Source organism: Salvelinus alpinus, chromosome 29, assembly GCF_045679555.1.
Source record: "Salvelinus alpinus chromosome 29, SLU_Salpinus.1, whole genome shotgun sequence".
In the NCBI taxonomy this organism is placed as follows: Eukaryota; Metazoa; Chordata; class Actinopteri; order Salmoniformes; family Salmonidae; genus Salvelinus; species Salvelinus alpinus.
Genome location: NC_092114.1, coordinates 38038204 through 38051578, shown reverse-complemented (window position 1 = coordinate 38051578; position 13375 = coordinate 38038204). Strand labels below are relative to the sequence as shown.

The following is a 13375-nucleotide window of genomic DNA, read 5'->3' as shown; positions in this document are numbered from 1 at the left end:
CGCCATTTAGGTTAGGCTATTTGATCGGAGAAACATGCACGATGTAAAAACTTTACATCTCATTACACTGTCTTACATTTTATATCCAGCTTGTAGGCTACAGAAAAGGCCACATACTATTTCTACTACATGATTTATGTTGGAGGATTTTTTTTGACATAATGTTGGTGGAGTGCCGCAGCGATTCATCTCTCCAACAGCACCCTGGAGAGGCGCGCTGGGAATGGACAATATAAATATTTTGCATCCCTGCCTTTGACAAAGCTTATCACAGGGCGGCATCAGCAGTCACCTAAAAAGCCCATATGCCAATAGTTGAGAGAGAAATTGTCATTGTTTTGGGGCAGCATTATGTGAGGTTTTGTGTTGTTGGAGGTGCGCCTTCGACAGTAAGTTAGCTCAGAAAATGCCGCCCTCGTCAATCTGCCGTCATAGGCAGCCTCCTCCTGCCTAATGAGCGGGCCGGCCCTGCCACCAGGTGTCACATTTTCCCTACTTGACTTCGGTGAGTAGCCTACCTTTTGTTGAGGAGGGAGGGATCATTCACGAGTTGACTGAAAGTATGTGATTATTTTTTGCAACAGACTCGCAGAGTAGGCTAGTCCAAGCATAACGTTGTCTTCAATTTTCTCATGTCATTTTATTCGTTAATTTTGTTTCTCGAGCTCCAAAAGGTACATTGCTCTGACGCACTCGAGGATGAATGGAGAAAGTAAGCAAAAACGACCCCAGGTACTCAAGAAACTGGACTAGGCTACTCATCGGTGGATAACTTTACATTTTAATCCATGTCGCACAAATCTTTGTCGTTGTGCTTTTTTAACTCCACACAACTCTCCTAATTCTTAAACATGTCTGAAGAAGATACGGGTTTTCCTAACGAACTACTGGGTAAGAAACTTTAACAGTAATGTAATTTATTTGGCCTAAAATGAACGTTACTACTCTTGCATTGAAATTGTTCATTTTAAATTGCGTAACGACTATGGGGGATAAACATGATATGTCAGCTGTTTCTCAAGTTTTCGAGCTCCACCTGATTGCCACATACATTTGTACACACAGTTCGAGAGAAGAACTGGAGCTGTTCTTCTCTTCTCTTGAGAAATTCCCCCAGAGTGTGATGACACCATGACGCATGCCTCCTCTAGGATAGACCAATGTATGGATAAACCATTGTCATACTACGCAAAGCACAGGACATACAACAAGCCCAGACAGCCATATGAGATTTCTTCCTCAGTTTTCCTCACAGTTCTTTCAAAATGTTACATTTTTCTTTTGAGAATGGACACTGATCAAGTTATGGAACCATCACGAAAACAACTGCAAAAACTGTTTTCAGACATTCCTTTCAGAGAACTGGATACATAAATAGATGTCCAAAAATGGCAGTCTGGGACATGTTTGGAAATCTCCCTGTCTGTAAATGTTCTGATCTGAGTTGATGACCTCATGTCCAGAGAGTGATGTAATCAAGAGTTTCCCCCACTCTTGCCAGGATTCCCTGAAGAAAAACAAGACTACAAAAAATTTGAGGTGCCTCACCAAAACAGATCAGTCCCTCACTCAGCTGGTTTCCTGGTTGGCATCTGGCTTCCCTCTTAATATAAATTTGACAACGGAATCATGAAACCTGTAAGAGGCTGATGCTGGTTAAAGCTGTGTTTGGTACAAAATTAAGCAATAATATATTACTCTGACTGCTATTATGTGGGAGAAAAAAGTGCACCAATGTTGAATTACTAACCTCCCTACCACTGCCCTATGGCCTGGGGGAAACCCACTGTCTATGGACTGTGTGGTATTTTCAATACTTATGAGTTTCTTTTTGAGTGTAGTGGTTATGAAACTGACATTAGGTCCACTGTTGATACAACTGTTAAAAAACTGCTCAATGCAGGCAAAGTGAATCCTAAGTTGGGTTGTTTTCCTATCAAAAAGCATTTCTGCTTCTGTTATTCATGATTTCCCAGGCCAAGCATGAGTTATTTTGGATTTTATAAAGGCCTCCAATAAGCCTAGCCCTGAACATGCAGTAGAGGAAACGATAGCATGATCGTATCAATCTTCCAATTGTTCCTCCTAGAGAGTCTGAGAGATGCCGTGGGAAGGAAGATCAAGCTCACCCTGAAGAAGAGGTTGAAACTGGAGGTCAAAGGTGACAAACTGGAGAACCGAGTTCTGGTAAGACATCAGGCCTGCATTCTAGGCCCCCATTATAATTGGTTTCTCATTGTGCAGTTCTCTAAATGTAGCGTTAAATGTGTAGACACAACACAACCCTTCTATGTAGGAGAACATCAACTTGTCTTTCTGAGCACCCCAGTGTTTGTAATTTTCCTCATTCTCTCAAGGTTTACATGTTTCTCAGCAAAACCTTGTTCCTGTGCCTCATTCACATAACAGCAGGCCTGCAGTCGACTGTTTGACCATAGAACGTTTGAAACACAACCTCACCACTTTCTGTGGACTTGACAGACTGAGAAAGAATTTTGTCTGCGGCGTAATATTCTTGTTACTTTGTATGCAGAATATTGGATTTTGATGGTTAAATGTTACATTTTAAATGTTACAGGATGAACCTCCACAACTGTCAAATTTTTGTTAGCAACTTCAGAGCACTTTCAAAAGAGCGCCAAAATGTATTGTGTTTCAACTGGAATATCAGTTGCCTCCATCAAACCTAAGGAAGACCAGAGATGCTTCGGCCTCTTTCCAAACAAAATTCTTTATAAGGTGTTGCAAGCTGATCTTCTTTAACCCTAAGCCCTGGGCCGTGTTCATTAGGCATCGAATGGAAGAAAACAGACTAATACATTTTATTTGCGCCTTTCAAAATACCCAAGAACACTTACAGAATAAGAAACACTCGTTTTCATTTTCCGTTGTAAAACGTTTTCCATTGCATGCCCTTATGAACACAGCCCTGTATACAGACACTATTCAGTCTCACCTCATACTTAGCAACTTCATCATCCTTTAACCCTTTCCTCTAAGCCGTGGGCCAGCAAAGACATGAAAAGCATCAGACCCAACTTTCAAAATACATTTGAGCCCTTAGTCTCAGTGTATTATTGTGTAAGAGGAAGAACAATGGATAAAGTGGTGTGGGAGTAGGCCTACTATTGGATATGGGCCTATCTTGTTTCATGTAACTGCATGTCTCTAAACCCCCAGTGTGTGTTACTCAGCAGACAACGTATAAGTGTGGATTTAAAAAACTAAGTTTCTTGGACACTCTTGGCATGCTAATGTTTGCTGCACCACCCTCGAGTTAACAGACAAAAACAAGGTTCTGTTTTAATTGTAGAACATGTGCAGCTGACTAGCTTTGGGAGATACTCTGAAACGCCTATGTGTTTCTTAGTTCATAAAAAGGACAAATGTTGGCAACTGATTTTAAACGCATAGTATAATGAGGATATAACTGACTCGTTACTCTAAATACGCATCCTCAACTCATGAAACTCTATACCATTTTCACATTTGAAGGCATATCATTTTCTAGAAAGTTGTCCTTCCTTAGAGTTTAGTGTGAAATGGGCCCATTGTAGGTTCTGGGGGCCCATTGGACACGGTGTAGGCTCTGGGGGCCCATTGGACACGGTGTAGGCTCTGGGGGCCTATTGGACACGGTGTAGGCTCTGGGGGCTTATTTTCTTTGTAAAGTTCCACAATTTGGTGGCATGTATGTTCACTGTCTTGACTTGACACCACTTCCCCACAGGACACTGACTGAGCGCATCAGACACTGATTAACATAGCCCACCACATTGGCACATTCCTAGGCCTTGCTAGAATTGGGACTGTAAATTCTTCTGCCAAACTCAGTGGTCAACATTTGGTTGAGCTGTCTTTTATCTTTTAAGACACAATGGAAAAGTGGGTCTTACCTGTAAGAATTATTATGGGATTGTGAAATGTATGTGTGTGTCTACATGTGCATGATTAGTGTGTGTGTGTGAACATGCAATACCCCTCCCCCTCTTTTTACACCTGAGATACTTGAAAATAAAATACAAATCTGAAACAGGTTGTCCAGAGCAGAGAGGGGCGGGGTCTCCTGCTTCACCCAGCCATTGGCTCACTAAGCCACTATCAATGCTCATATTTGGCCTTGAGTGACTTCACTCCAAAAACCCACATACCACAGCTATCTGATCCACAGACAGTTCTCTCTTTCTCCTTTTGACTATAACTGTGTATTCACCTGTAGCAAGATACTTTTGCATGTCTCTAGAAATGAGTTAGCTACCACAGTGTGATTTCAATTGAGTTTGCTCCAGTGTTTTTAAGAATAAAGGGTTTAACACACAGAAACTATAGTAAAAACGAGACCATGTTCTTTACATATGTCCCAACTCCAGGTCTCTTTCACTTGGCTCTACAGTTGATATTTACATTTTTTCTAGACAATAACAGCTGCAAACCGCTGGTGGAAAGGCTTAGTACTGTAACTCTGTCCAGTTCTAGTTGTACAGTTGTTGACTTCCGTTACGTCTCTCTGATCTGTCTCGCTTTCTTACAGGCTTTGGCATCCCATCGGGTCTTTCTGCTTACTGCAAGGGTCCCCACCAAGGTAAGGAGAAGTGTGTGCGAGGTGAGACTGCATACATGCACATGTGAGACACTGAGTGTTTGAATGTGTGTTACTGTATATCCTGATCTTCCTATGTCTCAAATAGCTGCGTCCCACAGAAGCTTAAACATTAGTTTACTAGTGTACTGCATGGTGCTACATTTGTGCATAGTGCTACGGGAGTTAACATCAATATTACTCAAGCCCAATTAAGTTCTTGTGAAGTTGAAATCGCTGCAACTCCCTTTTTTATGTACTATGTAATGATGACAGACAGGGAATTCACTCCATTACGACACGTAGTAAGTAGAGGTTTGAGTGAGTGGGATGACTTCTGTCTGGATGAATTGAGGAAATTCAATTAGACTGACTGTCTTCCTCCCGCCCCCAGTCATCCCAGATGGTCCTCCTTGGGAATGTTTGGTTAGTCTATCTCCGAGCATGCTCCTGCTTGTTTTGGAGGAGCACTCCTGGAATTCCCTCTGGTACAGTTGCTGGCCCAAGGAGCAAGTCTCTGCAGATCTCTCCCCTATTTCTGTTTAACTTTTTTGACTCTCTCTCCCTTTTAAGGTTTTAGGTTTTTCAGAAAGCATTGACTGTTTTTCTTTCCCACAGGCTGTGTTCACAGCTGCATTGTGGGTAAACATATCAGATGTCATGGCATATGGTGGGACCTGCTCACTTGTGCCAGGCGGTAATGTACTGGTTAACGAATACCAGTAACTGCAACTTCTTCACTGCAATCTTTGGACTGTGCATTTCATGAATGTGGTGAATTACAAATACAGTGCCTTCAGAAAGTATTCACACCCCTTGACTTTTCCCACATTTTGTTGTGTGCAAAGTGGGATTTAAACAGTTTTTTGTCAATGATCTACACAAAATTCTCAGTAATGTGAAAGTGGATGAAAAATTCTAACATTTGTAAAGAATTTATGAAAAATAAAACACTATTTTGATTAGATAAGTATTCAAACCCCTGAGTCAATACATGTTAGAATCACCTTTGGCAGCAATTACAGCTGTGAGTCTTTCTGGGTAAGTCTCTAAGAGCTTTGTACAAAAATTCTTCAAGCTCTGTCAAGTTACTTGTTGATCATTACTAGACAGCCATTTTCAAGTCTTGCCGTAGATTTTCAAGCCGTTTAAATCCAAACTGTAACTAGGCCACTCGGGAACATTCCATGTAATCTTGGTAAGCAGTACTGTTTTTGACCTGCTGAAAGGTGAATTTGTCTCCCAGTGTCTGTTGGAAAGCAGACTCTTTGATTCCTCTTTGATTTTGCCTGTGCTTAGCTCTCTTCCATTTATTTTTATCATTAAAAAAATCCCTAGTCCTTGTCGATGACAAGCATACCCCATAACATGATGCAGCCACCACCATGTTTGAAAATATGAAGTGGTACTCAGTGAAGTGTTGGATTTGACTCAAACATAACACTTTGTATTCAGGACATAAAGTCAATTCTTTTGCCACATATTTATTTTTATTCTGTACGGTAGTGGTCACCAACCTTTTCTGAGTCAAGATCACTTTCTGATCAAAATGCAAGCCAAGATCTACCACTCAGATTTTTTTTTGAGCATGACTTAAAAAGCGTAAGCCTATGCAACCTATTAAAAACATTACTGTAGCAATGAGGTTTGTGCAGTGGGCTATAGGACCAATACATTATCACCGCATATTAGCTTTGCATGACATGCCGTGCCAATTCATTGTTGTTCAGGCCATTTAAAACATATATATTTAGGTGTAGGCTATGACCACACTGGTAATAGATCAGTTGTTGTATTACTTGCAAGACACAGCTGAGTGAATATGCATTTGAATAATTCGCTTTTTATTTTACTGGGCTACTGGCGCCTGCATCCGATGTTCAGTCTCAGCGGCGGGCGAGAGCAGCAGACTGAGGGCCTCTCAACGTCCCGTCGATCCCTTTCCCCCGCTGACCAAAAAGGGACACCGTCTTCCAGCTGATGGCGAAGCTCGAGTCGCCCCCGCTTTATTTCTGCCTCATGCACAAATTCATGTTGTTACTCTGATGAACAGCTTCAACTTTGCTGTAGCTTTCTTTTACGCCTGCTACGTTACTGCATACACAGTAATCTGAGCCATCCGATTGGCCAGCGGTAGGCTGATAGTGCACTTGATTTGCTCTCCGGGCCAAGCTGGAAAGACCATTCAGACACATGAAATGGTTAAAAATTGGAACACTTCTTCTATCTGGCGTGCAGGGCATATGAATCGGGTGCACCTACCGGCAGCAGCGCTAGATATGGGAACGCAAGGCTTTATCATTAGGTTTTTTACAGAAATGTTTTGCGATCAAGTAGAAATGTTTTGGAGACCACTGCTGTACAGACATCTTTCTTTTCACTATGTCAATTAGGTTAGTATTGTGGAGTAGCTACAATGTTGTGATCCATGCTCAGTTTTCTCCTATCACAGCTCTTAAACTAACTGTTTTTAAGTCATCATTAGCCTCATGGTGGAATCCCGGAGCAGTTTCCTTCCTCCCGGGCAACTGAGTTTGGAAGGACGCCTGTATCTTTGAGACTGGGTGTATTGATACACCATCCAAAGTGTAATTAATAACTTCACCATAGTCTTTTTTTTTATTTTTTATCTACCAATAGGTGCTCTTCTTTGAGGGATTGGAAAAGCTCCCTGGTCTTTGTGGTTGAATCTGTGTTTGAAATTCACTGCTTGACTGAGGGACCTTACAATCAACTGTATGTGTGGGGTACAGAGATTATGTAGTCATTCAACATTTTTGTAAAACACTATTATTGCACACCGTGACTCCATGCATCTTATGTGACTAGTTGAGCAAATGTTTACTCCTGAACTTATTTAGGCTTGCCATAACAAAAGGGTTGAGTACTTACTGACTCAATACTTTTCAGCTTTTCATTTTTAATTAATTTGTAACAATTTCTAAAAACATCATTCCACTTTAAAATGATGGGGTATTATTGTGTATGTAGGCCATTGACAAATCTAAATGTAATCAATTTTCAATTCAGGCAGTGTAACAACAAAATGTGGAAAAAATCAAGGGGTGTGAATACTTTCTGAAGCTACTGTACTTCAATTGCTAGTCATTAAAACCCATGCACTTAAAAAAAATAAAAGTTACACTATTTGCAGAGCCTTACAAGTATTCATGCTAATTCCTCTTTCGGGTTATTTTAGTCTTCTACTCATATCCTCTGGAAACCCTGAGGAGGTGAGTTTTGGTAACACTAGGCTACATGCTTATTACAAGTTATACATAAAGCATTATAGCTGCAGGCTAAAGTTTTAGCATTTAGTTTTCCTGTACCCTGGAAAGAAGTCATTGTATGATGGTGTTTGGATTATTATACGCTCTGTGTACGACAGAGGCTCAGTTGTTCCTGGGAGTAAATCTTGCCCTTGGAGTTTTGTGTGCCGAGCAAAGACATTGGAGGGATTTAACAGCTGGAGGGGGAGATTTTTCTTTCCTCCTTCAGCGTGGGCCTCTAGTGTCAGAAAGATAGCAGCTCTGGATTAGTTTGACTTCATCCACTCTCTCTCTCCCCTGTCATCCTGCCAGTTGTGTGTGGGTGGGGGGTAGTCTATCTACACTATATATACAAAAGTATGTGGACACTAATTCAAATGAGTGGATTTGGCTATTTCATCCACACCCATTGCTGACGTGTACAAAATTGAGCACACAGCCATGCAATCTCCATAGACAAACACTGGCAGTAGAATAGTCTTACTGAAGTGCTCAGTGACTTTCAACTTGACACCGTCCTAGGATGAGTTCCTAACTGCCTCTGGAAGCAACGTCAGCACAAGAACTGTTCGTCGGGAGCTTCATGAAATGGGTTTCCATGGCCGAGCAGCCACGCACAAGCCTAAGATCGCAATGCCAGGCGATGGCTCGAGTGGTGTAATGCTCGCTGCCATTGGACTCTGTAACAGTGGGAACGTGTTCTCTGGAGGGATGAATCATGCTTCACCATCTGGCAGTCCGACGGACGAATCTGGGTTTGGCCGATGCCAGGAGAATCTGCCCCAATGCATAGTGCCAACTAAAGTTTGGTGGAGGAGAAATAATGGTCTGGGGCCGTTTTTCATGGTTCGGAGTAGGCCACCTAGTTCCAGTGAAGGGAAATCTTAATGCTACAGCATAAAATACATTCTAGACGATTCTGTGCTTCCCACTTTGTAGCTTGGGGAACGCCCTTTCCTGTTTCAGCATGACAATGCCCCCGTGCACAAAGCCGAGGTACATACAGAAATGGTTTGTCGAGATCAGTGTAGAAGAACGTGACTGGCCTGCACAGAGCCCTGACCTCAAGGCCATCGAACCCCTTTGGGATGAATTTGAATACTGACTGTGAGCCAGGCCTAATCACCTGACATCAGTGCCCGACCTCAGTAATGCTCTTCTGGCTAAATGCTGCGGGGACTTGCTTCCATTGTTCCATCTAGTGGAAAGCCTTCCCAGAAGAGTGGAGTCTGTTATAGCAGCAGAGGGGGGACCAACTCCATATTAATGGCCATGACTTTGGAATGAGATGTCCACATACTTTTGGTCATGTTGTGTATCTCAGTGCCTGTTTATGTGTGTCTGTTTTTGTCTGTGTTGGCCTTTATAGCTGTGAAAGAGAAAGTGGACATATGTCCTTGTGTGCCTCACATGTTTTTTATTTTATCAATATGTTTTCCAACATTTTGATTCCATACCTTTTTAATTTTTAGAGTATAGTGAAATTTTTGTTGTGTGGTTTCAGATTGAACAGACCTTCAATTACCTAGATATAGAGGGGATCACTAGTAACAAGCCCACTCAGGTAAGATAGTCCTGGCTTTAAACATTAAACCTCTGTTGAAACCAAACATGTTACAGACAGTATCAGTTGACTGTGTTGCGCCCCCTACAGTTGTTGTTGGAGTATGACCGAGGCCAGCTGTCCCTGAAGCTTGGCTCTGTGGAGGATGTGGATGAGGTGGTGGCCCACATTGGGAGCTGTCTACACAGAATCTGTCCAGGCCTCTCCCCAGCGTAGGTCCCCTCTACTTTGTCACTCTCTTTTGTTACTTTCTTTATTGTCACTTCATTATTCTTTTACTCATACAAGCACTCACATTAGTGAGTCACTCATTCACTCGCTTGTGTGCTCATTCACTCGCTTGTGTGCTCATTCACTTCCTCAGTCAGACTGTCACCCACTCTCACTTTACTCATGTCCGACATGATAAAGTGACAGTGTGTGTTTTGTCCTCTGGGCTGACATGATAGTGACAGTTTGTGGTGTGTCCCCTGTACTGTGAAAGGAAGGCAATGAAGAAGTTGACCCTGAAGCCTCCTGAGAGGACGGCCGTCCTACAGTCTCTCTGGGAGGACCAGGCCACCACAGACCTAGGGCCATGTGGTAACGTTATATTATAGAACATATTTCACAAAAATCCCAACTATAACATAGTTGACTTTCTGTATTCACCTCCCTCATTCTCTCGTAGGTGGTTTCTCCCACATGTACTGGTGTCTCTGTGACCAGCTGGGTCTGCCATTCAGAGAGGAGGTGCAGTGGGTTAGTAGATTTGTCTCCTTCCGTTTCATTTAATATTGCTAATTGATCATAGTGTAACGGGGGCAGTTTATGGAGGTCCAGTAGCCTGAATATCCTGTTCATGTAGATAGGCATCTGTGATAAAGTTTCTAACATTGTCTTTCTTGAAATACATGTATGCTGACCTGGCTTTACATCCTGTGGGTTGTTTTAGCTATATCAGTGTAAATTTTGCCATTGTTTGAGTTATTCCCATCTTGGTCACGTCTCTCCATGTTGCCCAACAGGATGTGGACACAATCTATCAGACCCAGGACACCAGAGAACTGAACCTGCAGGATTTTGTACATCTTGATAACCGGTAACTTCACTTCCTTATTTCACTGCTGTCAAATGTACACATTGCGTGAACAACCGTGTCTTTTATACCATTCTGTTTTTGATAATCAATGCTATTTACTTCTCCTCCAGAGATTTGGTGGCCATCATTGTGGTCCTAGAGTATAACCAATGGTTCACCAAGCTCTCCACAAAGGACTACAAACTGGTACATTTCATTCTGAACTCTGCTGGTGACCATTTTCCATGTTCTGTTACACTTATGAAGGGAAAAAATCTTACAGTTCAACCGAAGTAAATAAATTGGAGAAACGAGCATCATGCCACTCTTGAAGAGAGGTGGAAGTTAAATTAATTGTGGTAACACTTTACATTAAGCCTGTAATGTAGGTATATGCATTATGATTAGTGCTGGGCGATTTAACTGAAATTTCGGTTATTATAATTTTTTTAAACTAATTGACCAACGTCGGTTCAAATATTTGAATGCCATTTTGTTCTGGGTTTTTTGAAAAGTTTCTCTAGAGATAAATCAGATCAAGCCCGAACTGTGCGATGTAGAAGGGAGTTGTAGTTTTTAACAGGCCAATATTCTACATAGTTTGGCACAGAAAACGTCATAATTAACTACTCTGGTCTGTGAGGGGTTGTTTGGGGTTTCTTTTACGCCTGCTATGTTAGGTTAGTATGGGGTAGACATGGAGAAGAAACAGAAGAATAGAGAAATGGTTGCTTCAAAAGGGATCTCTACCGGAAAATACATGATCTCAGTGATTGATAGTTTGTATTCAGCAGTCATAGAAGTGGCAAAACTGCACATTTTGGAGTGGCCTTTTATTATCTCCAGCAGATGGTGCAACCTGTGTAATGATCATGCTGTTTAATCAGCTTCTTGATATGCCACACCTGTCAGGTGGATGGATTATCTTGGCAAAGGAGAAATGCTCACTAACAAGGATGTAAACAAATTTTGCACAAAATATGAAAGAACTCAGCTTTTGGTGCGTATTGAAAATGTTGTGAATCTTTTAATTTCAGCTCATGAAACATGTGACCAACACTTTACATGTTGCATTTTTTATTTTTTTTATTTTTGAAGAACTACTAAAATAGGGATTTTTGTCAGACAGCATAGAAATGAGATGACTTGTAATTAAATAAGTCATCAAATAAAACAAATGTAATATACACAACAAATTAAACATTTTATTAAAGTAAAGTGATAAATGATGGTTAATAAGTGATAAGCAATAATGGGCAGTCACTACCATCATGGGACTTTTATCAATTGTTTTATTCTGTGTTACAGCATTCAACCGACATAAAGCATACTGTAGTGCGTCTAATGTTTTTAAAAATGATTGAAATCGAAACCCCTAAATGTTTAATAATCATACCGAAATGACCTCAAACACTAATAGCTCAGCACTAATTTAGGATGCAGTTAAAATGCATTGTAAGACTTTCATTAAGTGCTTATTTTGTATTGAAACCATTCTTTATTATATAACTTCCACTATCCTCTGAGAGTGGCTAAACACGCGTTGTAAAGGGCACACTGTCCACAGCAGGAAGAGGACAGCTGTGTGTGTATAAAGGAGTGTGTGTTCTGGTGGTGGCAGGCAGAGAGGAGGCATGAGGATGAGATGTCAACAAGCGCTTATTAGTCAGGGATGGTGTGACCTGCTGCTGATACTTAGTCATAGGAGGTGTGTGTGTGTGTGTGTGTGTGTTTGTGTGTTTGCTCGCACAGTGTGTGTGTGTGTTTTGGTGAATGTGTCCTTGTGTGTGTTTGCGTTATTGTGTGTGTTTGCGTTCTTGTGTGTGTTTATGCATTTAATTAAAGGTTTTACATTTTTGTACAGTAAGTTATGCATCTGTGTTTACACAAGCCTGAGCTTGTTACTTTTCACACTGAAGTGTTTGCTTGCAGTCCACAGATGTGTGTGAACAAATTCTGCGAGTTGTGGCCCGCTCCAGTCGCTTAGAGGAGCTGGTTTTAGAGAATGCAGGTCTCAGAAGGTGAGCACTAAGCACTGGTAATAAGCTATACTGGCTTTATTTTATCCAACACACACACAGATGCTGGTGCAAACAAAACGCACACACACAGTTTCAGAATGAATCACGCTCTCGAACGCAGCCACCTTCCATGCATGCTGTTCAGTAGGAAGCTAAGGGAGCAAGCTCACACACTAGTTACACCCATGACTCACTATTATCAGAAATATACTTGATGTAGAAAATCCTGAGAACTTATGTAGCGCTGTGGGAAAAAGTATACCCAATTGAGCTTCAGCCCAGCCCAAACGAAAAAGGGGAATCAGGTGCTCGACTGAGGGGATTGAAAATCCCCAAAACACTCCTTTCCCCTGGATACTTCAACTGGTGACTATCCGGGAGAATAAAGAGCTCTCTGTTTCTGCGTCAATCTGATCCATTTATTGACTGGACAAACAAACAATAGGCTCTGATTAAGGCAATTCATGCCGACACTTAAGCATGTTGTTTTTCTTTATTCTCCCAGATAGGCACCGTTGTCCTGGGGTGAGGAATGTTTTTGGATTATATAGAGCCTTGTCCTTTCTTGATATTTTCAGTGATTTCGCGCAGAAGCTAGCCAACGCTCTGACCTGCAACCCTGCCTCTGCACTTCACACCCTCAACCTCACAAACAACTCCCTGGAGGACAAGGGTACAACAAACTCCCCTAATTTCATTTTTTTAATGATATTCAGTGATATTCAATGATTTTAGATATATAGGATACTGCACAGATCTAGAATTCTATTTTCTAGTATTCTGTCCTACATTGGCATGGATCGTCTCAATGGCCAAACGTGTGTCTCAAAGCTTCAAGTTCATGAGAGGTTTAAGTCTGTTCATAAGTTTGTAATGCACTTT

The 13375-nt window shown here is 41.5% G+C and overlaps 1 protein-coding gene across 5 annotated transcripts in view; it reads left to right on the top strand.

Moving 5' to 3' along the window:
- Nucleotides 1–516: 516 nt before the first annotated feature.
- LOC139558680 (F-actin-uncapping protein LRRC16A-like) overlaps nt 517–13375 on the top strand; it is a 28890-nt gene continuing 16031 nt past the window's right edge. For 3 of the 5 annotated variants that reach the window (XM_071373988.1, XM_071373986.1, XM_071373985.1), the window contains exons 1-11: nt 517–891; nt 2090–2187; nt 4532–4582; nt 9353–9412; nt 9503–9624; nt 9897–9994; nt 10083–10153; nt 10420–10493; nt 10604–10679; nt 12405–12493; nt 13072–13166. In XM_071373988.1, coding sequence (XP_071230089.1) covers nt 852–891; nt 2090–2187; nt 4532–4582; nt 9353–9412; nt 9503–9624; nt 9897–9994; nt 10083–10153; nt 10420–10493; nt 10604–10679; nt 12405–12493; nt 13072–13166 — 874 coding nt within the window. In that variant the 5' untranslated portion in view covers nt 517–851. Of the gene's footprint in view, nt 892–2089; nt 2188–4531; nt 4583–4605; nt 7813–9352; nt 9413–9502; nt 9625–9896; nt 9995–10082; nt 10154–10419; nt 10494–10603; nt 10680–12404; nt 12494–13071; nt 13167–13375 lie in introns of those variants that run through there. The other 2 variants (XM_071373987.1, XM_071373989.1) reach the window with 2 other exon arrangements.